The sequence below is a fragment of the Hyperoodon ampullatus genome (genome assembly GCF_949752795.1).
Source record: "Hyperoodon ampullatus genome assembly, chromosome: 1".
NCBI classification, from domain to species: domain Eukaryota; kingdom Metazoa; phylum Chordata; class Mammalia; order Artiodactyla; family Ziphiidae; genus Hyperoodon; species Hyperoodon ampullatus.
The window spans coordinates 218,648,533-218,675,526 of NC_136914.1; the positions used below are offsets into that span (position 1 = coordinate 218,648,533).

Sequence of the window (26,994 nt, forward strand, 5' to 3'; positions counted from 1 at the left end):
CAGCATCGGGCTCTAAGGGATTTGGCTGCAGAACAGCCAGGTCTGTAAAACGGAGAACCCTGGTTTTTCTTTTTTGTTTTTTGGGTTTTTTTTTTTTTGCGGTACGCAGGCCTCTCCCTGCCGTGGCCTCTCCCATTGCAGAGCACAGGCTCCGGATGCACAGGCCCGTCGGCCATGGCTCACGGGCCCAGCCGCTCCACGGCATGTGGGATCTTCCTGGACCGGGGCACGAACCCGTGTCCCCTGCATCGGCAGGCAGACTCTCAACCACTGCGCCACCAGGGAAACCCAAGAACCCTGTTTTGGAAGGACTGTGGTGCTGAATTCCCAACAATAAAAGTAGCAGCAACAAAAGCCCCTCTTAATGCTCTGGGGTGCTTATAAGCAGGAGTGCCCTCCATATAGGCCACTTGCAGGCCAACTCACATGACACACTGCTTTGAATTTCTTTATCAGACACAGTCTGGCTTGTCTTTCTGACTCTTCTCTCAAGCCCGCAGTGCTGTGGGATGCTGTAAACACAGCCCTTAGGAACCAGACCCCCTGGGTTATTGTTAATCAACAAGCCACCCCCTGCCCCCATGACTGGCGCCATTCATTTCCTGCTTGGCCAGCCTGTCACGCATCTAATCTCAGCCCAGCCTTCCCTCTGGTATCAGTGAGAGGTCCCCTACCTTGGTCCCCCTGGGGGTTGTGCTATTCAGATGAACATAATAATCAGTTCATTTTACTTCCGGAGGGCTGCAATGACTTCCACCCTAAATATTGTCGCTCCAGATCCCCACTCTCTTCTGTCTCCTTCAGGCTTTTGGATCAGAGAGTGAAGCTGCCAGCTGTTGGTGCTTATATCACATCCACACATTTTCTAGCTCAGCTACTTGAAGCTTTTCAGAGAACTGCTCTGTGCTCCAGTAAACCCAGCCGGTGCAGAGGTTGAGGACGTGTATGGTGTTTCTGGATTGATGTAGCAGTCTCTGAAGTTCCCCAAGGGCACTGGAGATCAGCTAGTGATGCTTCGTCCCAGAGACCTTCTCTGTGTAGAGGCCGTGCTAGGACCAGGATACGAGAGAGTCTGGCCCCTCTGGGAAAACACAACAGTGAGCCCGCTGGACTAGCCCTGACAAGAAAAGACCTCTGTCATCTCAGGGTTATTTCACAGCCTGTTAATTGTCGTGGCTCTGGGAGAATTTTGCAGTGAAGATGGCCCAGGGAATTTTCCCTCCTCTCTGCAAAGGAGACCTCTCAGCAGTGCTCTGAGCTTGTGAGAAAGAAGGGAAGCCCGCGTTTTAGGAAGGAGGGATCTGTGCGTGCAGAATGTACTCATATCTCTCCAAGTCCCCCCACTCTTGCTTCCAGTTTATATGCCCCAGTTGCGTGCTCGGTATTTTAAAGGTGGTGCCGCGCTGCCGACTCATCCTCTGCTCTCCACCCCGGTGGCCCATCCCTCCTTTGCTGCCACAGTCAGGTATGGCGGTGCTGCCCATCCCGCATTTAGGGGATTAGTTTCCCTTTGACAAAGGTGTTCATTTGAACTGGTCCCTCCCGTTCTCTTTGCCTCCTATGACTTGTTAAAAGCAGGTGGGTTCTGTCTCCACCTCAGCGGCCTGTGCCCTTGGTGACTGTTGACTGTTCACAGTACTTTCTGTTTGTAGAATAACTCATTTGTCTCCCTTGATGACCATGAATTGCTCCGGGCAGCTCCTTTCCGATAATGGCCCTCCACTGCTATTTTCTTACGTAAATCTCAGCTAGTATCGAACAGTTAATACTTGCCAGAGGGAAATCGTAACTCATATGCTTTATTATTCAACAAAGCAATGGAACGGGGCATCAGTAGGTTTTTATTGCTTATGCAAAGCATTTGGCCTTCCATCGCATTGACTTGCCTTTTGTGCAGTCTTGATAAACACAGGAGAGAGGTGCAGGGTCCTTGCAGGGAAAGCTCCATGACTCATTTCATCTGCACCCTTTGGACGATCTGTGCTTCATCCAGCAAAGTCCTTCCAAGCTGCTGGGAGAAAGTCCCCGTGCTGTCTATTTTTAAAGGATGTAATCCAGAAGTGCCTACTGTTTCAGGTGGCAGGAAGCACCACCTGGGCAAATCTTTTCAAAAGCGAACGAGGTTTTGGGGACACTTCACCTTCTCAGAAACGGTGATTTGTTTGATAACAAGTGGACAGCCGTCAGCAGGAGATGGGTCAACAAGGAGGTGACGGCTGAGTGGGCACGTCCTACTTGCAGTAGGATTCCAGCAGCTGCTCTGATTAGAATTGTGTCTGCGAAGATTGCCAGAAGGAAATAAAAAAGTTATGTTTCTTGCTACCAGTAAAAGGGATTCTACGTGCTGTCCTATTAAATCTGTTCCTATCAGGCCAGAACATGATAGATGGGCTTCTCAGTGATATTGAAAATTTCATTCAAGGAGGGGAGATCAATTTCATGTCACAGGGGCTTGGAATTTTTTGAGTCACTCTCCAAAGTCCTGTTCTAATTACATTTTCCTTTAGCTGCTCAAACTTGCCTCCCTTTTTTAGAGTATTCGCTTATATTTCTATGGTCATAAATTAAATAGTAGTATGATGGAACAGAGGTGATGGTGATGATGATGATAACGATGATGATGATGGTTTTGATTTGCGAGCCTGCTGGTTATTTTTCTGTCTGTTGGTTTTGTTTTGTAGCCGTGTCCTTGGCTCTTGCTTTGAATGGAGTCTGCACAAACACTATTAAATTAATAGTGGGAAGGTAAGTTCCAAAAAAGAAACAAATAGTGACTTTGATTCTCAAGGTTGTCTACGTAGGAGCCTTGGCCACAGGACACTGGATGGGACACATTTGAGCTCTTCTGGTTTTCCCTTAAGTTATTGTCCTTCTGAGATTTCTGTCCTCAACACAGATCTTTCCTCTCCTTTGAATTACGAACTCAGTATTTCAGAAAGCAGGGCATCAATAGTAAAGCAGTATCCACTGACTATACTTTCTCGTGGACCAAAGCCCACTCACTGCTGGCATCTCTGGTCCATCCACTGATGTTCCAGGGCCTCACCGGACACCCACTCACTTGCCAGTTTTGGCCTCCAAAAAATAAATAAGCTTTCTTCTTTATCAGTCTCTTTGGAATAAGAAATATGGATTGGCATTTGAGCTTTGGCTCATGGCACATTTCTCTTACTCCCCTGGGAAGTGATTTCTCTTCTCCATTTATCTTGCCTCCTCCCTCAGCCGCTCTGGCAGGGAGCTAATCTCTGTAGAGACGAACTGTCAAAAGGCCCGAATTCAGGACCTGACCTTGGCCCTGACTAGCTGTTGGCCTTGGACAGGTTGGTTCCCCTCTTGGAACCTCAGTATCAGTGATCATGTAAATACTTGGTGCATGGTGCTGGCCAGGCATCGAGGAGGCAGAAGAGGGTTACAGATTGGGCAGTGCATGGCTTGGGGCCGCAGTGTCCTTGCAACTTCCCAGGCTTAGAGTTGCTGTGGGGCCTGATAAAATGCCGATTCCCAGGCCGTGTCCGCTCTGAGGTTCTGGTTCAGTAGGTGAATAGCCACACTTGGAGAAACACTAGCCACATAGGGGAGAGACTGTAAGCCAGCAGTTCTGATAGATTACTGATAATTGATATGTTACAGATACCGATAGATTGTTATTGGGCCCAGATCCCAGAGCTGGAGGACCAGTGAGTCAGTCTGGGTGAACTGTAACCCAGTATGTACAGAAAAGGGGGATTGTGTTTACAGTGCTAGCAAGACCTTGTCCACGGCAGGCATTCGGCAAAGGTTAGTTGAATTAATGTGAAGTAATTCACCATCACACATCTGTGTGAGAATCCACACTTGAGTGAGGTGGACAAGCATGGGGTGAGCTGTGTAGGTACAAGAATCCAATTGCTGGGGTTCAGAGCTTGTCTTTGCCACTTACTGGTTGTGTGTGACCTTGGGCAGTAGTGTAATCTTTCTGAGCCTTCATTTTCGCACCTGTGAAATGAAGGAGGTCTGAGGGCCTGCCCCAGGGTTGTCATAAGAGTCGTATGACACATAGAGTCACAGATGTAGAGAGCAAACTTACGGTTACCAAGGGGGAAAGAGGGGTGGGATGAATTGGGAGATGGGGATTGACTTATATACACCACTATGTATAAAATAGATAACTAATGAGAACCTACCATTTAGCACAGGGGGTTCTACTCAGTGCTCTGTGGTGACCTCACTGGGAAGGAAATCTAAAAAAGAGGGGAATCTGTGTATACATATAACTGATTCACTTTACTGTACAGCAGACACTAGCACAATATTGCAAAGCAACTATACTCCAATAAAAATTTTAAAAGGAAATAAAATTTAAGAAAACATGCACCCATGGACGGTGCTTAGTGCTGGGTCTGGTATGCAGTACGTACTCAGTACACGTTAGCCGTGATTGTGGCAGGAGGTTCGGCCTCGGGGCCGGCTTATAACCGCCTCCCTGTAGAGCCTCCCCCGCAACCTGGACCAGGAGCCGACCTGGCGACCGTGTGCTCTGCATCTTGGAGCTAAGCTTCCAGGTCCTCTCAGTGAGGTTAAGTGAGACCTGCTATTTAAGGAAGGGCAGGCAGTTGGCCGTCCAAATTCAAGCTACAGGGCCACGAGGAGCCTGGAGGCTTGGGTCCTGGAAGCAGCCTCCGAGTAGCGGACCCATAGGTGGAGGCAGGAACTACCCTCTACTCCGCCGGTCCTGGGCTTAGGTGGCTCCTGGAAGTCATCTCACTTGACCTGCAGGACCTCACCTTTGGGTAGGTATTGATCTCCCTTGTTTACAGATGTGGAAACTGAGGCTGGGGTGGGGGATGGCTACGTGACCTTCCCAAGGTCATGAAACTAGTAAGTGGCAGAGTGGGAGTTCCAGCCCAGATCTCTCTGACCCCAAAGCCTGAGCTTTGCCTAAGCCCATAGTGTCTTTGGGGCGGGGCAGGCTGCGCTGTTGATGGCAGCAGAAGGAGCTAGGACAGCAGGGGACAGCGGGGTTAGCTTGGGGTTTGTTTGTGATGGCAGCGTTTTATATTGAAAATGTCCATGGTGTCTTTTGTAGACCTCGCCCCGATTTCTTTTACCGCTGCTTTCCAGATGGAGTGATGAACTCGGAAATGCACTGCACAGGTGACCCCGATCTGGTGTCCGAGGGCCGCAAAAGCTTCCCCAGCATCCATTCCTCCTGTAAGTTCAGTGGCTGGGACACTCTAATTCCTGGGTCGTGTCTCCTGATCACTTTCTTCGGGAGTTTAGGTGGAGAGAAAAGAGTTGATACACGAAGGTCGAGCACCGTTCCCTTTTCTTCACTGGTTGGCTTAGAAACAAGATATTTAATAGGAAATAATGAGCCTGAGGACAAGGCTCTGGAGTTTACAAAACATCGTATGTGTTGCTTTTGTGAACTTGGCAGAGTGTAACATGTGACACTTTACCCTTTGGCAGTACCAATCAGAACTTGACAGTGTAAGGGAATTAACCAGGTTCCCTGGGACCTTATGCCTTTCAGCTCAGTGTTCTGTCTAGTTTACTCCTTCAATGAAGGTAGTGTATGTGTGTGTGTGTACCAACATATAGTATATATATGTGTGTGTGTGTGTGTATATATATATATATATATATATATATATATATATATAAATGAACATACACCCTCCCTAATATATAGTCTGATTATGGGTATGTGAGCTGGGACCAGCCTTAAGCAAAGAATAAATAACATGAATCAGGTGCAGTGTGGTATAGTGCAAAGCATACAGGTCTTTAAAGTGTGACAAATCCTAACTCTGCCAGGTCCTAGCTCTGTGACTTAACCTCTCTGTGCCTCAGTTCCTGCTGTGTAAAGTGGGAATAAGGCCTCCGCTATTGGTTGGAGTGAGGGTTAAAATAAGAGATGAGGATCACTGACATTTCTGGATCATCTGCCACGCCCAGATGTTAAGGTACATTATCTTATTTAGTCCATTCAGTATCTGTCAGGTACTTGGTATCATGCTTCAAATAAACCCCAGTCATCCATGCATTGTTTAGTCTCAGGGCTGAGGTTCCCAGAGTGTTCTGGTTTGTGTCTTCATTCGTTCCTTCAGTGTTTACTGAGTGACTTAGGTGCCAGGCACTGACTGTGATAGGTGTTGGGGACACAAAGATAAGTGAGACACAGCTCATGTCCTGGGGAGTCCATGGGTAGTGGCAGGCTGTATATTTAGATTGGTGATTCTGGGATCATTGGAGAGGAAGCAGGCCCACAGGTGACCACCTGGGAGAGGACAGCCTGCTCTCCTGACCTGGAGGCCTTGATTCCCCACAGGTCTGATCGTTGTTTAGCTTTGGCAAGCTTGTTACCTTAATCTTTTCTCTTTCTTCTAAGTACCTAATACATACCCTGATAGTGGCTGGATCAGGGAATAACTGGACGGCCTTTCCTGCAGAGTGGTTGTTGGGTGTTTTGCTCAGAGTCATTAGAGATTAGGGCCTGTCAACAATATAGAGGTGCCCGGCCCTCTAAGTGGATCTCCATCAACCTGTGCCACAGCCCTGCCAGGTCCGGTTGTCCCCACTTTGTGTACAGGGACAGTGAAGCTTAAGACAGACTCAGCAGCTTCTTCAAGGACACTTAGCTGACCTTCATGCCCACCTCTAACACGATCGTGTCTTGGACTTTAGGTGATTAAATACAACAAGGTGTTCACAGCCCACGTTCATTTAAATAAATAACTCATTTTCTCCTCTAGTTTGCTGGAGACTTTAGTGGGTTGAATAATGGTCCCCAAAAAGATATGTCCAAGTCCTATAGCCCACAGAACCTGTGAATGTGACCTTATTTGAAAAAAGTCTTTGCAGATGTAATTAAGGATCTCAAGCTGAGATCATCCTGGCTTTAGGCTGGGCCCTAAGTCCAATGACAGATGTCCCTATAAGCGAAAGGCAGAAGAACATTGAGACTTAGAGATGCAAGGACGAAGGCCACGTGAAGGCAGAGGCAGGGATTGCAGTGATGCAGCCACAAGCCAAGGAACACCTGGAGCCACCAGAAGCTGGAAGAGGCAGGGAAGGAGCCTCCCCTGGAGTCTTCACAGGGACTGTGGCCCAGCCAACACCTTGATTTTGGACTTCTGGCTTCCAGAACTGTGAGGGAAGAAATTTCTTTCATTTTCAGCCACTAGGTTTATGGTAATTTGTCACAGCAGCCCTGAGAAAAGAAAAAGGAGACTTAGATTGAACACATTGGTTCATGGAGAGGGTTTGGCTTTGGAGTCATGGGGGAGATTGAGAGAAAGCACGCTCCTGGGCATGCTTCCTAAAATGCCCTCTGAGTTTAGTATTGCCAGGGGCACAGCCTGCATGACGGTGTAGGGTGCTGCAGTCACTCCCATTATTTAAGGTCACACATTCATTTATCTCTTCCTGTCCGAGTTTGTTCTTCCTCTCTGAAGTCATGTTTTGTTTTAAGTGAGTCTGTTTTGGAGGCAGTGTAGGTGCCAGCCGGAGGAATGCCTGCAGTATTGATTTCCTATCTCCTTACTGTCAGGGATTCCTGTGTTGGCATTGTTTAGAGGTACCTGGGATGGTATTCACCTGGGGTCCGCTTCTGTCTGGCCTCCATCTGTATCCTTCTGGGGTCACTCAAGTTCTCTGTTGTTTTAAGACATGTTCTGTTCTCCCAAAGACCTGGTGCTGAGCTTCAAGGGGCTTCAAATATTATAAGCAGTAAGAAGTGAAACCCTGTGGGAAAACCTTAATCCTGGCTTTTGAACTGTTAACTGAGGACTGCAGCACAATTTCGTAGCTTCTGTTGCATTTGAACTTGGGAGGGAAATAGGTCTTACGTGACTAACTCAAGCTAGAAGACTGCTGGACCACAAAGAGCAGAGGCCAGGCCCCGCGGAAGTGTTTCTTTCAGAGGCTCACCCTCCCTGTCAAATGCGTTCCCTGACAAGTCTGCCCACCAGCTGCCTTGTCGAATGCGAGGCTGATGTCCCATCTGTGCTAGACGAGTTTTTTACAGAGGCTATTACTGCCTTTGCTTAAGATGTACTTATAATGTTACAGATTTTTACTGCTTGGCAGACACAGAATCCTCCCCAGCCTCTAGGCTTTGGTGAGTATTTTCATCTGATCTCTTTCTCTTTTTTATGACAGGTCAGAGATTGCCTTGCAGGGAGCTGCCATATCCACTTAGAAAAACCATCAGTGCTATTTTCTGGATTTCTTATTGTAGCTAATAGGAAGCCTAGTGGTTGGTGTGACTCTTTGCTCCTCCGAAGAGGTGGCAGACCTCAGAGGGGGTGACCTCAGTGGACTCCCATTTTGTGTACACACTCTTTCTCCCTTCAGTAAAATCAACTTCGTGGGTTGCATTTGGGTGAGTGGACACAGGGGCTCTGGACCAAGGGATCTCCGGAGACGAACTCCCCATTCTAGGTCAACGTGGGTTTGCTTCTGTTCTGTTCACAGGTAATTGGTGACTGGGAGGTAGTCGATGTCCACATGTTGTCCTGCAGAGCAGTTGGTTTTCTTTGAACGCAAGAACAAACGTTGATTACTTTTGGAAACAAAAGATCTTGTTCTCAGTTTACCATAAGCAGTCCAACAGCACTGCCCTGAAGGGCTCATGTGCCAGACTTTCAGCAAATGGCACGTCCCTGTGGTAGCCATGCGATGGGACTTGCTCTGTGAGGCAGCCTAAGCCACGCTTGCTGGAAAAGCAGAGATCACAGTTTCAGAGAGCGTGTGATTTCCTTCAGAGTTTTGAGAAGCTTGGGGTTTAAAGTGGAGAAGGGCAATGTGGCTTCAAAGCAGGGATATTCTGAAAAGGGGATTGTCTTTCATCATACCGTCTCAGCTTTTTATTGGGTGCTGTTTCAACTTCCAGAAAGAGGATAGATTTCAGATAGAAAAATTGAAAACAAAAACAAAAAACCTTATTATTGCCAAGTCAAGCTATTAAGAAACTTCTTTTCTGTAAAATGGTGGGAATGAATAAAGTGATACTGTTGTCCAGGGGTCGGCAGATGACAGCATGTGGGCTGCCTGTTTGGTAAATAAAGTGTTATTGGTACACAGAGATGCCCATCATTTACGTATTGTTTATGGAGGCATTTACTTTACAATGGCAGAGTTGAGTAGTTGCAGAGAGACCTGGCCCACAAAACTGCAAACATGTTGCCCATACTCCAAACAAATACTATTAAAAAGCATTACCACGGGGTCCCAGTGGGGGAGGGATGAATAGGCAGAACACAGGGGATTTTTAGGGCAGTGAAACTACTCTGTATGACACTGTGGTGGTGGATGCCTGCCATGATACATTTGTTGAAACGCATAGAATGTACAACACCAAGACTGAAGCCTAATATAAACTGTGGATGTTAGGTGATTATGACGTGTCAGTGTAGGTTCATCAATGGTAACAACTGCTGGAGGATGTTACTAATGAGGGAGGGGCTGGGAGTCTATGGGAAGTCTCTGTACCTTTTAAAATTTGCTGTGAACCTAAAACTGCTCTAATAAACTAACGTCTAAGAAAAAGGCTTTACTAAAGCAAGACCAGTGCACTTGAATTGTGCACATAGATGTTTCATTTTAAAACAAGTCCATTATCGTATAAAAAGGGGGGCATTTATGGGATAATCAGTGCTTATGGGATGCATTCTTTAAATGACAGACAAAATTTCAAGGCATATCTGGCCGCTGGTGATTTAACAGATTCTTCTTGAGTACTTAGTGTTTTATAGGTACAGGCTTGCACTTGGGGAGGGTACAGGATGCTCAGACGTGGCCATGTGCTGTTTGGGGCCAGGGCAAATACAAGGTGCTTTAACACAGTGCTCTGGGATTGGGGAGCTGGGAATTCCAGTTGGGGAACAGGGAAAGCCTCTGGAGGACAAGCTCTTTTTCCTGTCATTTCCCAGGAGAGTACGCATGAGCTAGGTGTTTTGGGTCATTTATGTTTGAAGTGTCTTTATTCCATTTTCTAGCTGAGTGTAGAATTCTAGGTTGAAAATCAGTTCTGTGCAGGATTCTAGTTTACCGTGTGCTTCAGAGAGACCCAATGACATGCCCTGCTTTCATTTTGCTTTTCTCTTTCTCTCTCTGGAACCTCTTAGGAGCCTTTAGCTCTGGTCATCTGAAGTTTCACAATGATGTGCCTTCCTGGGACTTTTCTCTTTGTATTTACTGTTCTGGTCTCTCAGTGGGTCCTTTTATTCTGTAACTTTGTGTATCTCCCTCTATATTCCCTGTTTCTTTTCTCTGGATCCTGTATTAGGCAGATACTGAATCTCCTGAGTTGATTTTATCTTTTAATTTTATTTCCTATTGTCTTTGTCTTTTTGTTCATCTCTCTAGGAGATTTTAAAAATTTAATTTACCGGCCCTTCTATTGAATTTATTATGATTTTTATATTCTTAATTTCCAAAAGCTCTTTCCTGAACTCTGATTTAAAAAAAAATAACGTCGGGTTCTTTTGTCATAAGTACGGTGTCCTCTCTCTTCTTTGTCTGCAGGTATCATCTGCTCTCGCCTTCTCTTTATCTGCATGTTTTTTGGTATCTAGCTTTCCTTAAATACCTGGAGATCTTCGGCTGGATGTTCTTATTTAACGTGGGAGCACTGAAGCTAACTGGACGGAACCCATTAAGTGGGCTTCACTGAAGGGTGGGTGGGGAGTGAACTGGTTGACCCTGAGCGTTAGCATCTGGCCTTTACTTAAAGGCCGTTCCATTCCCTGGAGGAGGCACCCCCCCCCTTCCCTGTCTCTGGCCAGGTGTACGTGAACCTGGCATTTTGGAAGCCAAGCCCAGGGGCTTGGTTTCTCCCAGGTCACCTTGCAGACCTTCCCTCAGGCCCCTGTGTTCCGTCTGATTGTTCAGCCCTGTTTTCTACTTGCCTGCGTTTTCCCAGCCCAGAGCCTTGAATGGCTAAACCTTCTACCTCCTTCAAAAGTTGGGGAGGTGACAGTTTCCTGGTTTGAGGATGGGGTGGGGACCTGGAGAGTTTAACTGCTCTCTGGGGACTTTCCAGCTACTTTGCTGTCCAGCCCACGTCTCACCCCTGCCTCCTGCAGTACCGGTTCAAAGCTTTGCAGGGCCCTGCCTGGTGAATTAGCGCTTCTCATCAGCACCGCCGTCCGCGGGCGTGGAGGTGCGCCTTTCCCCGGCTCTGCCAGCTGCTTCCCATCCTCATGTATTGTGGCGTGCATCCGAGGTGCTTCTAGCTCCATTTAAGATAGAATTTGTTTCCCTATTTGCATTAGTCAGGGTTCTCCAGAGAAACAGAACCAATAGGGTATATGTGTATACAGAGAGGGAGAGGAATAGTTATTTTAAGGAATTGGCTCACAAGATTGTGAGGGCTGGCAAGTCTGAAATTTGTAAGGCAGGCTGGCAGCCTGGAAATTTGGGTAGGATTTCTCTGTTGTAGTCTTGAGGTAGAATTTCTCACTTGGGAAACCTCAGTCTTTGTTCCTAAGGCCTTTAAATGATTGGATGAGACCCACCTACATCATGGAGGGTGAGCTCCTTTACTTAAAGTCAACAGACTGTAAACGCTCATCATAGCTTAAAAATACCTTCAAAGCAACTTCCAGACTGGTGTTTGACCAAACATCTGGGCACTATGACCTAGCCAAGTTGACACATAAAATTAGGCATCACGCTATTGTTCCTTCCTTCCCCTATCATTTTAAATTCAGAAATACCATCATAATGCTCTAATACCTAATAGTTGCAGGGGCACCATATGTTAGAAGATTCTCATGCACCCTCAGCGTTACTTTGATGATGGAGTCCTTGAGAGTGGAGTACATACATCAAAGGATCTTTGTAGGCTGAGTGTCTGGGAGTTTGCTTTTGTGGAACAAATCTAAATGGGTTGTAACTCTGGATTGAGAAATTATAAGATATCATCTATGCTAAGCAGCCAGGTTTAATTCCATCAAGCATGAATATTTAATATTATAAACCAGCTGGTTTTTGGAGTGGTTAGGCAGGCTTTTGCATAAAGAAACAGGAAATAGGAGAGCAGTAGAGATTGCAGGATTTGTTTGTTTTGCATCATTTAATGAAATGAGATTGCTATCCAGGGTTTTTGCTGGTAGATGGGAAGCTTCTTCTTCTTCTTTTAAAAATGGTATAAAATGGGGCTTCCCTGGTGGCGCAGTGGTTGGGAGTCCACCTGCCGATGCAGGGGACACGAGTTCGTGCCCCAGTCCGGGAAGATCCCACGTGCCGCGGAGCGGCTGGGCCCGTGAGCCATGGCCGCTGAGCCTGTGCGTCCGGAGCCTGTGCTCCGCAAGGGGAGAGGCCACAACAGTGAGAGGCCCGCGTAACAACAACAACAAAAAAAAGGTATAAAATGGCATGGGCTGCTTTGGGTCCTTGGTTCAACCAGGACAAATTGCTGGTCATTTGTCTGAGGTCAGTTCCATTGGTGTGGTTTGTCTTCTAACTGAGAAATGAAAGCTTCCAGATTCACTATCATGTCAAGGGACGCATCAGACTTGGCAAGAGCCTCTCCTGGCTTTTTTCCTAATTTCGTATTAGCCTTTATCTCAAACTTCTAAGACAATTTCCAAGGTTCTGGGAAGCAACTGCACTTATTTTGCAGCTTTTTCATCATTCAGATGAAGACTCCCCTGAATGCTGGAAAGTCTTGCTTTGGGGATGCCCAACCCTTGGAGGCAATGATTGCTTTAAGAAGAATCAGACCTCTTTGCAGGATGATGTTCCTCAATCTTTTTCTCATTATCATCCTTCCTCATTTTATAGGCTTCCCGCCCGCCCAGTTTCTCTTCTCTACCATGAAATATTAATTCCACAGATAGATTGTATATCTGTTTATGTACTGTGGCCCTCTGGAGGACCACAAACAATTGTAATAGCTAAGATTTTCTCATCTCCCCAAGAACCAATTTTTGTCCCCTTGGGGGCAACATTGTCTTGGTGGGGAGTGGTGTTCTTGGTTTCTCTCACAAGCAGTAAGCTTTCTCCTCCTGAGTACAGGTAAGACTTTCTTGTTTCTTTGCATGTCTCATAATTTTGTTCTTGTTGTTTTTGGAAATTGGGTAGTTTGGGTAATATATTGGAGCAGTTGTGGATACTGATCATTCCTCATTCTGGGGCTTGTTTTTGCTGTTTGCTTATTTATTTGTTTAGTGACTGGTTGGATTATTTTAGTGAAGCCTGTTTACCCTACTGTGTAAAGCCTCAGTGTGATGTGGCTCCCAGAGGCTGCAGCCTTGGGCATGTGCACACTCACCTGGGATGACAGTGGTTTTAGTAGGGTTCTCTTTGACTGTGTTTTTCCCTGACCACACCCCAGTGCTAGGTTCCACTGATTGATGACTCTATTGTTTTCAGCAATGCTCTGGGACATAAATGGCTCCACAGATTCATCCAATTAAATTCAAGCTCCTTTTCCGGGATAGCTTTTGAGGTCATGTTTGAGATTTGTCCATCCCCCAAGATGAACATCCCCTTCTTCTTTCCCTGGTTCTTGCTGGTAAACTAGCTGGCCTACCATTTAGTTTATATCTCCAGTGAACTTACTGTTCTCCTCCTAATTGCTTTTCATCACAACCTTACATACAATGTTTGTGAGAGTACCCTTAGGCTTGAACTTCACCAAGTTCCAGTAAAGTCAGTTCCTTTGGGAAGAGCTCCAGAACTCTCTATTTTAAGGTCTGCCTCTCCCCGAACCTTGTCTCTGGGGCTGAAGACAGGGACAGTGGCAGGTTCTTTCTAAGTGATGCTCATGCCTAGGACTTGGGCACTGGATGGAGGGGAGCACAGTAGCTTCTGGTCTTCTTGGGAGGTGCTAACAGCCTGTCTCTCCCAGCAAGATAACATTGCCCTTGACTAGAAGCTGTGGGAAGAGGGAGAGGGAGCCCTGTGTTCTGGGCTGTACCCATCTGGAATGGACTTTCTATCACCCTAGGCTGGGAGGGAAGGAGGAAGAATGGATCAAGGTTCAAATGCCACAGATTCTCACTGTCCTTACTGAGTTTTAGTATATCTTCTTAAATTAATGTTTCTTCATTTGCTGTATGCTCTTAGGACCACTTCCAGAGACTTAATTATTTTTTCAGTGATTTTCTCCAGTTTAGCTTGGGAGTGGGGTCCACAGAGCTTCTCATGCGCCATTCTGGAAGTGGAACTCCCTTATGTCAGTTTTGATAAATTGTGTTTTTAAACTAGTTTTTACATGCATTTAGATTGTTGAATTTGTTAGTATAAAAGTGCTCATAATATTCCTTTATTGACTTTTTGATGTCTGTTAAGAAACAACAGTAGTGATACGCCCTCTTCCATTTCTGATATAGTAACTTGTATTTTTTCTCCTTTTTTTATTGATTAACTTTATGCATGGTTTATCAGTTTTATTAAACTTTTCAAACAATCAACTTTTGTCTTTATTTTCTCTATTTTTGTGTCTTTTCTGCTTTGTTGACTTTGGCTCTTATTTTCATTGCTTCCTTGTTTTTAGTTTGTGTTCAATTTGCTCACAGTCTTAAATTGGAAATTGAAATAATAGTTTTTAAAGTCTTTTTTCCTTTCTAATGTAAGCATTGAAAGCTATAAATTTCCCTTGAGTCCTGTTTTAGCTGTATCCCACAAAATTTGTTACATTGTATTTTGATTGTTATTATGTTCAAAATATTTTCTAACATCCCTTGTGGTTTCTTCTTTGATCTATGGGTTATTTAGAAGTGAATTTTTTTTTACTTTCCTAATATTGAAGACTTTTCCAGCTATTTCAGTGTTATGAATTTTTAATTTAGTTTTATTGTGACTAGAAAGCATACTATACAAAATTTCAGTCTTTTGAAATTTATGGAGATTTGTTTTATAGCCTAGTATGTACTTTATCTTGGTGGATCTTTCACTCACACCTGAAAACATACTCTGAATTTGTTGGGTGTGGCATTCTATATGTGTCAATTAAGTTAAGATGTTGTCATTCAGAGATTTTTGATTCTTTCTTTTCTTCTTTTTGTCTCGTTCTGTCAGTTGAGAGTAGAGTTTGATAATGTTCAACTATGATTACAGATTTTGTCTGTTTCTCTTTTTAGTTTTGCTAGTTTTGCTTCTTATGTTTTGGAGCTCTTTTTATAGGCACTTCCATATTTATGATTGTTATATATTCTTGTTATCTTGACCCTTTTATCATTATGAGATTTGTTGTGCTCTTCATTCTCTCTCCTCCTATTTCATGTAATGACTTCTTGTGGATGTGAGGCCCCTAGGCTCATCAGAGATCTTGTTCTTGGCCTGTGATGATAGAATGGACTTGAATTGTAAAGGAATTGTTGGATAGGCAGCTGTTTTGTGTGGGTTCCTTTTATCACTGTTTCAAACCATTTGCTTTTAACTCAATCTTCCAAATTTAAGCCAAGAAGTCATTTAGGATGTTAGGCATGTTCTAAAACTAGAAATTCAAATGACCACGTCTTCTGTAATGGACATCTTTTGGGGTATAGGTAGATGGGAGGAAGGAAGGAAGGGAAGTAGGTAGATAGATATCATGAGACAACACTGTTCCACAATCCCCTTCTGTGGAAGTTGTTCCAGTCCTGATGTGGGACTCAGGCTCAGCTGGGGCACCTGCCATAGAAATATTATCTTTTGGGTTCAGAACCACCCCAGGTCCTTTCTTTGTGTTTTCGCAGATTCATATCTAGTGTGCATATCCTTAGAACCAGTGTGTTTTCTTTTCCCTTTCGGGTAGAACTCATAAACATACATACGTTATTCCCATGAGGGTCTCTACAGCACATATTTCATTCCAGACTTGCTTCCTTTTTCCTCCCACTGGGCCTGGGGGCCATCTCTCTTGCCTCTGTTGGCATCTGCTTGGAAAATGCAAAGTCATTTGAGTGTTAGCTGGAGCCAACTTAATTAAGAAGTTAAGTCTGCTGAAGGAAAATGAAACAGATCATTCTGCAGCCAAGCGCGTGCAGTTGTTGGATGATTCAAGCCAATGCTTGAACACACTCAAGCTGTCAGAACCCACTCATATTCCTTTAGCACTTACTATGTGATACACATCAATTTCTAACTACCAGCACCTGCTTCTCTCTCTGAGGGCTTCTGTGGTTGCCAGAACCCTCTCTGCCTGTGTTTACGACAGACTGGGCACATAGGGAATGAATGCTTACCCTGTCCCCTAGAGCAGTGGTCCCCAACCTCTTTGGCACCAGGGACCGGTTTCGTGGAAGACAATTTTTCCAAGGACCCGGGGCTGGGGGGATGGTTTCAGGATGATTCAAGCACATTACATGTACTGTGCACTTTATTTCTATTATAATTACATTGTAATGTATAATGAAATAATTATACAGCTCACCATAACGCTGACAGGAGGCGGAGCTCAGGCGGTAATGCGAGCGATGCGGAGCGGCTGTAAATACAGATGAAGCTTCGCTCGCTCGCCCGCCCGCTGCTCACCTCCTTCTGTGCGCTCACCTCCTTCTGGTTCCTAACGGGCTATGGACCTAGTAGCCTACAGCCAGTGATTACTGGGGGATGATGTATAAATACCCCAGCTACCTTACCCCTTAGGTGGAACAGGTCTGAGGTCTGTGTTTTACACTGTCTCCCAGAGCTCCCCAGTGGAACTGAGCCCTTGCTGCCCACAGTGGTAACTTGCTTGATGTCACACGCTTTGCTGGCTTCCTTCCCATCCCTCTCACTTCCGCACTGATGTTGCCTGGGACCATCTTCCTATTAAACTACTTGCACTTGAATCCATCTCAGGGTCTCATACTGAGGGAACTCAAACTAAGACATTACCATGGCTAGCTCCTGCTTATTCTTGAGTTTCAGCCTAAAGGTGGCTTTGTTTAAGAAAACCACCCTGAATACCCCGAAACTCCTATCATCATTCTTTGTCATAGCACATAGTTGAGTCCGTCATCATCCTGGCTGTTTACCTGTTTTTTGTCTGCCTCTGCTTCATGAGAGCAGGAACCTTGATTATCCCCAGCACTGATGTGTTCCCAGGGCCTAGCACAGCGAATGGCTCATTATAGGGGCCTCCAAATATTTATTCAACTAATTGATTTGTTAGCTTAATTGAAAAAAAACTCAAGTGAAGCAACATTTATGCTATAAAAAATGGGTCCCAAATTCACCATCGACTCTGAGTTCTCGGAACACCCGTGCCTTCCTTTGTCTAGAGTAAGAAAGAGACCTGAGCTGTTAGGGTAGTGTGGCCAGCTCTCCTGCTAATCAGCAGTGTAATCTGATGGCAAACCCTTGATTGCTCAGTCTTCTCTTTTACTCTTAGAAGATGAAGGGATATAGTTGGGATAGGGTTTCATAACTCATTTTTAGTGATGGAATTCTGGGTCTTTTTTAACCTCTCTGTCATCAGCTTTATAAGAGGGTTTAAAAATACCTCCCAAAGGTGTTGCGAGTATTGAAAAGGATAAAGGCTGTGAAGCCCCTTGTACTCTGCTGGCACACAGTAGGTGCTTTGTGACTGGATCCCCTCTCTGCCCCCTCCAGCAGAGCTGGGGATCCCGCTAATGCCTGCAAAGACCAAGATGACACCATGGGACAGGGTCCTTTCTGCTTGGAAGCCTGGGGTGGGACCTTGGGACTGGGGACTCCTGGGAGGAGAGACCAACAAGCTTCTTTACTCCAGAGCTTAGATATTCCAGAGTCTTTGTTTCTTTTGTAAGCAGACATTTTCAGAAGTTAAAACTTCTTTGGGAGCCTTTTTGTACTTGTTTCCACCAATAAATGATACAGTTTCAGTTGGTTATCTCTCATAGGATTTTCTCCCTCAGTTTTCTAGGCCATGAGGGATCTCTACAATTTTTCATCAAAAAGAAAGGAAGGAAGGAGAGAAGGAAGGAAGGGGAGGAAGGGAGGAAGAACCCTTGCTTTCTTTATGGTTCATTTACTAACTAGATGGTAGGTGAAACGTGACAGACTCCAGATCCCACGGTGATTAGTAACTTTGTAAAAAAAATATGGCTCATACTTTTGTCCTTCACTCATATGGCCTTTTGGTCAAATGTTTGAGTATTTTGGCCTGGGTATTATTTACCACACCTTACAAATAACACAAGATTCCATTTATTTTCTTTCAAAACTATTCCCTTCCGGAAAAGAAGAAAAGTGATTGGCATTTGCTGACTGGCTCGAGCCAGGGAGCCCAGTGAAGAACTGCCCGTGTCTCCCCATTTCTTGGTCTTATGGTCAGAGGATTCGTTTCCTCTGACCGTTTATTAGGATTTAGCTATAAAAACAAGTGAGGTGCTGCCATGTACTTCACAATCCGGCCTTTATCACGATATCTTAGGTAAAACTCCCAATACTCTCTAAGTACTTCAGAAAGTATTCATTCACTCATTTCTTTAGTGATTCAGTCATTTATTCAACACTTGTTTAGTGGACCTACTATGTGCCAGGTCTGCTGTGGTATAAGAGGAGACAGATGCCATCCCTGTCCTAGCAGCGTTTACAGGACACGGCCACTGTGAGCCATATGGTGCCTTATGCCAATTAGGAAAAGGTGTCTCTTGCTCCCAGCAGATGCAGTCCCAGGTACAGGGTATCATCAGCAGAAAGCAGGCATCCCTTATCAGCTGGGCACCCTTGGGCAGTGAGTATTCTGAACAGCCATTCTTGGCAGCCCTGATGGACAGCAATGGACATTAAACAAATCATTACTCAAATAGCTAATTACAAGCCTGCAAATACAAGTAGGAAAAGTACATAATAACTAAATGGTGTCTCTTACATAATCAGAGGCATCTGGGACAGTTAATTCTGAAGGAAGAGTGAGGCAAGACCAGAGAAGAGGGGCTAAGAACATTTCTCACTGGGAGAACCCCAACATCCCTGCCTGCTGCCTATGGAGAAGAGAGCCACTTAGATAATTTTAAGACTTGGATTTCTAGTCTAATCACCGTGAGCATTCATTTATTTTCTCTTTCTCTGTATGTTCATAACTACATATTGCTGAATGTCAAAAGAATGCTATTTTAAGACCTATCCTGGGGCAAAAAAAATGATAAATTTGCTTTTATAGTCATTAGATTTCTCTACATAAATACTTTGATATTTAAGAACATTTCTATATTGGTTATGATAGAGAATAATTATTTTCAGACTCAGACAGACCTGAGTTTGGCCTGGTTCCATTACTTAGTAATGATGTGATCTTGGGCAAGTTGCTTCATGACTTTCTGCCTCAATTTACTCATCTGTAAAATGGGAGTTCTAATCTCTACCTTTTAAGGTGTGGGGAAAATTAAATGAGATGATTTAGTGCCCATTCCCCCTTGAACTCTGACTCTGGGAAAGATTGGAAGAGGCTGGTCTCTGTTATCTTTGGCGGAGATAGGAGGGCAAGAGTGAAACAAAGTCTGCCCACATGTATCTATGCAAATGCGTTTGTTTCTAATATTGTAGGACAGCAGGCTACAGATGCATCCAGTTGAGTTCTCTACCGAAAGGTGTGTGTTTGATTATTAGATTCTTAATAATGTCCTTCATGGTATGTGTTTTACTGTGAGAGTCGTACAGTATATTCAGTCAACATATTTTTTTGTGGTGGTTCTCATGTCTACACCTATGATATTAATTTGATTCTACATGCAGATCTGTACACTTCAGAAACTCACTGTCTTATAATTTTTCAAAACAAAAGTAAAAAGTTGAAAAAAATTTTTCTCTTATCATGGCCTGCTGTGTATTTAAGAATTATGGCGTGCCACTTAGATTATTCCTGAAAACCAGTGTGTGTTTCAGAGAGCCTCCCCTGAGCTGGGCTTATGGACAAGGCCAAATCAATGACCGCAGCATGGCACCCTTATCTGCCAGCCACAGGTTTAGAAGTGGGAGGCCTGTTGGCGATTCATTTCCAAGAAGGTTGGTTAACAGTTGTAACCACACTTAGAAAGGTAACAGAGGCGGGGATACCCAGAGTGAGGTCAGCCAGAATGTCAGCCAGCATGGGCCCAGGTACAAACTGCCAGAGACATAGCCTGACCTTCGATCATGGGACTGGAAGTCATCACCTGCTGCTTCATCCATTGTTTTCCTCGTTGGATGGTGGCTAAAGCTGAAGAACAGAAGTACCAGTCAGTCCTCTAAGCAAATAACAATTTATGGAGGCAGAGGAAGCCTCTGGGTACAGCTAGGATGGTTGTTCTAAAAAGTTGGAGGCAACCTGGGAACCACTGGTTACTGGGCCTCCTTCAGTCTGTTTATGAGAGTTGGGACTGGGAACAGCACAAGTTCTTGCAGAGGAGCTGGCCACCTCCCCCAGGAAAAAAGAGGTGCTCTTGGAGGCCTTTGGCCCAACGCAGGAACTGTATAAGCCTTGTGACTTTGTAAAAGTATATTCAGTTCCTTTCATGCATCCAGCCCATCTGTGCTCTCATTCTTCAATTGCTGCTGAGAAATTAACTGGTAAAAGCTTTTCATGTGGTAACAAGAACCACAAAACCCACTGCCAAGCGAGTGTCCATGATGCTTCGTTCTCATCCCCGACATTTGGAACAGTTAGACCCCTGATTGTTGGTAAATGATATCTTCATTTCTCAAAGTCTTCAAAAATTCTTCCACGCATGTGCCACACTCACTTGGATGGAGTTTTTCTTCTTCCAGAGGCAGTCCGTATGTCCTTCCTGATCAAGCAGCACTGTCCTTGCCCATAGATGGCTGAGGCAGAGGAGGCGTGGAGCCCAGGTGACCCTGACACCCTCACAGCTGCCTGTCACAGAGTGCCCTCCCTGTGTGGTTGGCTGGTGGCCCCCTGCCAGTTCCGGTCTTGGAAAGAGCTGGAGCCTCTGCGGCCCGTGAGACCCAGAGGTGGGTTCTTGGGATGCTGTCTCTTTCCTTCGCTCTGCCCTGGAAGTGGCAGTGCAGCTTAAAGGTGGGTGGGACGAAGTCTTGGCTCTTCTACAGTTTTTCATTTAAATCCTTCCTGAGAAGACCTGGATTCTGTACCTCTTCAGTCCCCAGACTCACTATACAATCTTCTTCAGTTCTCTCATCCATGATGGCACCAGCAGCCCTAAATGTTCCTCTGTGACACCAACCTTGAGAATGTAAGGATCTGTATCACTGCAGTCACTCACCAATTTCTTTAACAATTCATTGGGGAATTCTAATCTGGGTATTTTCCCAAGCCATGTTTGAACCAATGTGAGTTCTTCAGAGAAACAGAACCAACAGTGTATATATAATGAGATTTATTAAAAAGGAATTGGTTCACATGAGTATGGTGGCTGAGAAGTCCCACAATCTGCCATCTGCAAGCTGGACCCAGGAGAGCTGGTGGTGGAAATTCCACTTCAAGTTCGAAGGCCTGAGAACCAGGAGCCATGATGTGAGTCCCGTTCTAAAGGCAAAAGACTGATTGACGTCTCAGCTCTAGCAGAGGGAGAGGGCAAATTCTCCCTTCCTCCACCTTTCTGTTCTGTTCAGGCCCTCGACAGAGTGGAGGATGCCCACCCTACTGGGGAGGGCCATTTGCTTTACTCAGTCCACCAATGCAAATGCTAATCCAGAAAGACCCTCACAGACACACCCAGAAACAATGTTTAGCAAAATATCTGGGCACTCTGTAATCCAGTCAGGTTGATACATAAAATTAACCATCACACACTCCTACCGTCTTTGGGGAGAGCATGTTCCTGTCCTTTCCAGCATGTACCCTTCAAACCAATCAGCCTCGAGACCCCATAGTCACTGCCTTAGCCAGTGGTTCATTTTCTTCCCCTCCGGGAAATGTCCCCTTGGCCCTTCTCTGACAGTCCACCCTGCCTGGCACAGGATAGTGTTCATAAAATGAATGTACATCCTACCCACTCATCTTTCAAGGTTGGACTCATTTTCCCAACTCTTCCTGGTAGCCATCTCTGCTTATCAAGATCCACATTCACTTCTCCATATCATCTACCTCGTTTCCCTTGCAGAGTGGATGATGCTAGAGAATACACGAGAAAGCTCTGCCCATTGTAAATTCAAATGTAAAGAATAAGTACAGTTCTGACATTGTTTTTAGCATTAAATAATTCTTTATATGCATTGAATAACAGGTGAAATGAATAACAGGAATTCACAAGGAAATAAATAGGTCTAACATGTATGTCCAGTATTTTACTGGAGCTCAGGAAGACTGGACAGCATATAATGGATCCTATAATGGATGTCCCTGAAATTGTTGCCTTTTTAAAAATCTTTAAAAGTTATGAGCAAAGATAATGAATAGGAAAATTATTTTTCTCCATTTTCTAAAATAAGACAGTCAATAAGTACTGAAATAAGTTTAGTTAAACTCTAGTATTTCTTTTAATTTTTTTAGGTCTCACTTAAAAAAATTTTTTTTTATTGAAGTCTAACTGATTTACCGTGTTGTGTTTAATTTCAGCTGTACTACAAAGTGACTCAGTTACACATATATATATTCTTTTTCATATTTTCCATTATGGTTTATCACATGATATTGAATACAGTTCCCTGTACTATACAGTAGGACCTTGTTGTTTATCCATCCTATATATAATAGTTTGCATCTGCTAATCCCAAACTCACAATCCTCCTCTCCCCCACCTCCTCTCCCCCTTGGCAACCACAGGTCTGGTCTCTGTATCTGTGTAAACTCTAGTATTTCTTGACTAAGAGGAAATAAATGCCTTTCAAAGAAATGTCTAGAAATTAAAGGAGAAAGCATAACTCTATGAGGACCTATTATTAGATAAACAGAAATGGCATGATTTTGATCAAATATAGCATGACATAAGCTTGCCAGTGACATTTCCCATCCTCATCAATCATAATTTTTGAAGTGAAGGTTGAAAATTGTATTTAAAAAAAATATACAATTGGCAATTTGGAGAAGAAACCCAGTAAGAGAATGATCGATCATCAATAAGTCAAAAAAAAACTACATTCATTTCAACTTGGCCAAGACGTTACTTTCTGTAATTTCCATCAACAATAGCATTTTATTCAGTACAATGTAACCCTTCTTGGCCATGTGAAAAAAAAACTGAGGGACATTTTTTTCTTGTTATATTCCTTTTTCCAGCTGCATTTAGCCCTGTTTCATGAGGTACAATACCTTCCCAAAGTCAGGCTGCGCAAGTGCTGGTAATATGATCCTGAATCACTTGCTCATGGAAACTTCATGGTTGAGTTGAAAGTTCATGGGTGTTAGAATCAGAAGGACAAGACTGTGAATCCAAAATAGCTTTTGTGACTTTGGTAATTGCTTAATTTCTCTAATGTTTGGGTCTTTGAAATGGATGCAATAATATTTCATAATATTATTGTGAGGATTGTATCACTGAACTTTCAAAATATGCTAATTTTAAAATTTGAGTCGCATTCTATTAAATTTAAGGATAATGAGTACATACGGTCCAAGATTATTGGTGTTAGATTTGGGGGACTGATTTAGATGTCAGCAGTTGTTTGGAATGCCAGCAGTTGTTTGTAGGTAAAGGATTTCCAGTTCTAGCCATGGGGGAGAAACCAGTATTGGACTTGCCCTTATTGTTATTTTTACGGTTAATAAAATTGAAAAACTCCTAGCACGACTGATCAAGGGAAACATAGAGAGAATACACAAATTCCCAATATCAGGCAAGAAAGATGAGCTATTCCTATAGATTCTAAATCCATTAAAAGAACAATAAGGGGATATTGTGAACAGTTTTATGCCAATAAATTCAGCACTGTATTTATTTAGAATGGTCAAATTCCTGGCAGACCACGGCTCACCAAAACTGATACAAAGATGAAATAGGAATCGAATTTGTAATTAAATACTTTTGTAGAAAGAAATCTCCAAGCTCAGATGGTTTTACTGGTATCTTTCATCAAACATTTAAGGAAGAAGACATATCAATCTTACACAAAACTTTGAAAAAAAATAGAAGAGGAGGGAACACTTCCTGACTGGTTCTGTAAGACTATATAGATAAGGTTATAGAATAATTCTGATAACAGAACTCTTCTCAGATAATAACAGAATGATAATAATTCTGACAAAGACATTGCAGAGAAGAAAAATTATAGGCCAATATCTCTCATGAACATAGACACAAACTTCTTTAGTAAATTATCAACATAAGTCCAGTAATATATGAAAAGGAAATGGAATTTATCCTAGGAATGCAAAGTTGATTTAAAAATTGAAAATCAATCATTGCAATTGATCAAATTAACAAAATGTAGGAAAAAATCGTGTTATCAATAGACGTAGAAAAGGCAACATCCATTCATGATGAAATCTTTCATTAAACTAGGAATAAAATGGAACTTCCTCAGTTTGATAAAAGGCATCTGTGAAAAACCTACTGCTAACTTCATACTTGATGGTCAAAAGCTTTCGCCTTTTGATTGGGAACAACATAAAGGGATGTCCATTTACTATAATTTCTCATTTAAGTATTTTATCTGTATAAAAATATAAAACTATATCTATTAAAAATTGTGATGGTAGTCCTGGTCAGTACAATTAGGCAAAACAAAGGAGTAAAAGGCAAAGAAGAGGGCTTCCCTGGTGGCGCAGTGGTTGAGAATCCGCCTGCCGATGCAGGGGACACGGGTTCGTGCCCCAGTCTGGGAAGATCCCACATGCTGCAGAGCGGCTAGGCCCATGAGCCATGGCCGCTGAGCCTGTGCGTCTGGAGCCTGTGCTCCGCAACGGGAGAGGCTACAACAGTGAGAGGCCCACGTACCGCAAAAAAAAAAAAAAAGGCAAAGAAGAAGTAAAGTTGTTTTTATTTGTAGATTACATGGTTATTTGTTTAGAAAATCCTAAGAAATCTACAAAATATATTAATATCAATAATAGAATTTTGGAAGATCATAGGATACAAGATTAGTATAAAAATCAATTTTGCTTCTATATAACAAGAAACAATTAGAAAATGAATATTTCAAAAGTACCATTTACAGTAGCATCAACTTATGAATACACAGGAATAAATTTTTTGACAAAGGTGCCAAGGTAATTCAGTGGCAAAAGGAAAGATTAAAATGAATGGACCAGGGCTTCCCTGGTGGCGCAGAGGTTGAGAGTCCGCCTGCCGATGCAGGGGACGCGGGTTCGTGCCCCGGTCTGGGAGGATCCCACGTGCCGCGGAGCGGCTGGGCCCGTGAGCTATGGCCGCTGAGCCTGCGCGTCCGGAGCCTGTGCTCCGCAACGGGAAAGGCCACAACAGTGAGAGGCCCACATACCACAAAAAAAAAAAAAAAAAAAAAAAAATGAATGGACCAGAAAACCTGAATAAAAGTATGAAAAAAATTAACTTTGACCCTTACTTCACTATATGTAAAAATTAATTCAAAATGAATTTTATACTAAAAGTTAAATCTGTAAATCATCTAGAAGATGATGTAGAAGAATGTCTTTGGTACTTTGAGATAGAGAATTCTTAGAAGGAACACAAAAGCACCAACAATAAAAAAAATGATAAATTGAACTTCACCAAAATTTAAAAGTTTTGTTCTTCAAAAGGTGTCATTAGGGGGCTTCCCTGGTGGCACAGTGGTTGAGAATCCACCTGCTAGTGTGGGGGACACGGGTTCGAGCCCTGGTCCGGGAAGATCCCACATGCCATGGAGCAACTAAGCCCGTGCACCACAACTACTGAGCCTGTGCTCTAGAGCCCGCGAGCCACAAGTACTGAAGCCCATGTGCCTCGAGCCCATGTACCACAACAAGAGAAGCCACCACTGTGAGAGGCCTGTGCACCGCAACGAAGAGTAGCCCCTGCTCGCCGCAACTAGAGAAAGCCCGCGTGCAGCAATGAAGACCCAATGCAGCCAAAAATAAATAAATAAATAAATAAATAAATAAATTTATTTTTTAAAAAACAAACATATCATTAGGAAAGTAAAAAGGCAAGTCAGACTGAAAGAAAATATTTGCAGTTCAGATATCTCACAAAGGACTTGTGTACTCATATTCAGAATATATAAAGAACTCCTACAGATAAGCAATAAAAAGACAACCCAATAAAAATGTAGGCAAAAGACCTGAACAGAGACTGCTTAAAGGAAGATATATGAATGGCTGATAAGCACGTGAAAAGGTGCTTGATTATTGTTCATTAGGGAAATACAAATTAAAGCAGTAACAAGACACCACTTCACAGCCATTAACTAATAGCTAAATTGAAAAAGACTGATAACATCGAATGTTGACGGATGTAGATTGAAGTGCTGCTGATGGAAGTAGAAACTGGTATAACCACTTTGTAAATGGGTAGTCAGTTTTTTAATAAAATTAACCATGTATTTACCATATGACTCAGCAAGTCCATTCTTAGGTGTTTGCCCAAGAGAAAAAAAGCACATGTTCATAAAAGAACTTCTGTAAAATGTTAATAGCAGTTTTATTACTAAGAAGCCCAAGTCAGAATCAATTCAAATGTTTATCAATAGGAGAGTGGATAACAAAATGGAACAAACTACTAATATATATAGCAGTATAGATGAATCTCAAAAACATATTGAGAAGAGGAAGCCAGACACCAAAGAATACATACTGTAGTGTTCTGTTTATATGAAGTTTAAGAACAAAACTAGTTCATGGAGTAGAAATCAGAGTGGTTGATCCCGGTAGGGGGAGAGGTTGTAGGCTGGGGGAGGACTGAGTGGGAAAGGCTATAACTATCTTTTGGGGGGTTTTGCTTACAAGAATGTCTGTGTTTTTCAGGACTTAAGATCTGTGCATTTCACTGTGTATAAATTTAATCTCAATTTAAAAAAAATTAGACCAAGAGGAAAAATTTTCAGACACTTTAACATACTGTCTACATTTTTATTAGTGACTCTCAAGGATATTTAAGAACAGCTTGGTAATTGATGAAGGCTTTCCCATAGCATTTATTTTAACTTGAAAAATAAGCAGGTTGTAAATTGTGATTATATTTAAGCACTGTTTGAAATGACAGTGTGAGATAACAGGGTGACCTGAGGTCAGTTGCTGTCTGCTGATACGGTTGTCCAGAC

General features: G+C 43.4%; 1 protein-coding gene across 4 annotated transcripts in view; it reads left to right on the plus strand.

The window, feature by feature from the left end:
- Nucleotides 1-26,994, plus strand: part of PLPP4 (phospholipid phosphatase 4) — a gene marked incomplete at both ends in the record, with an annotated part of 129,925 nt that overhangs the window by 57,142 nt on the left and 45,789 nt on the right. For 2 of the 4 annotated variants that reach the window (XM_079712899.1, XM_079712900.1), the window contains 2 exons: nucleotides 2,682-2,745; nucleotides 5,066-5,190. The exons of the other annotated variants lie outside the window; for them this stretch is intronic. In XM_079712899.1, coding sequence (XP_079569025.1) covers nucleotides 2,682-2,745; nucleotides 5,066-5,190 — 189 coding nt within the window. The remainder of the gene's footprint in view (nucleotides 1-2,681; nucleotides 2,746-5,065; nucleotides 5,191-26,994) is intronic. 4 annotated transcript variants of the gene reach the window in all.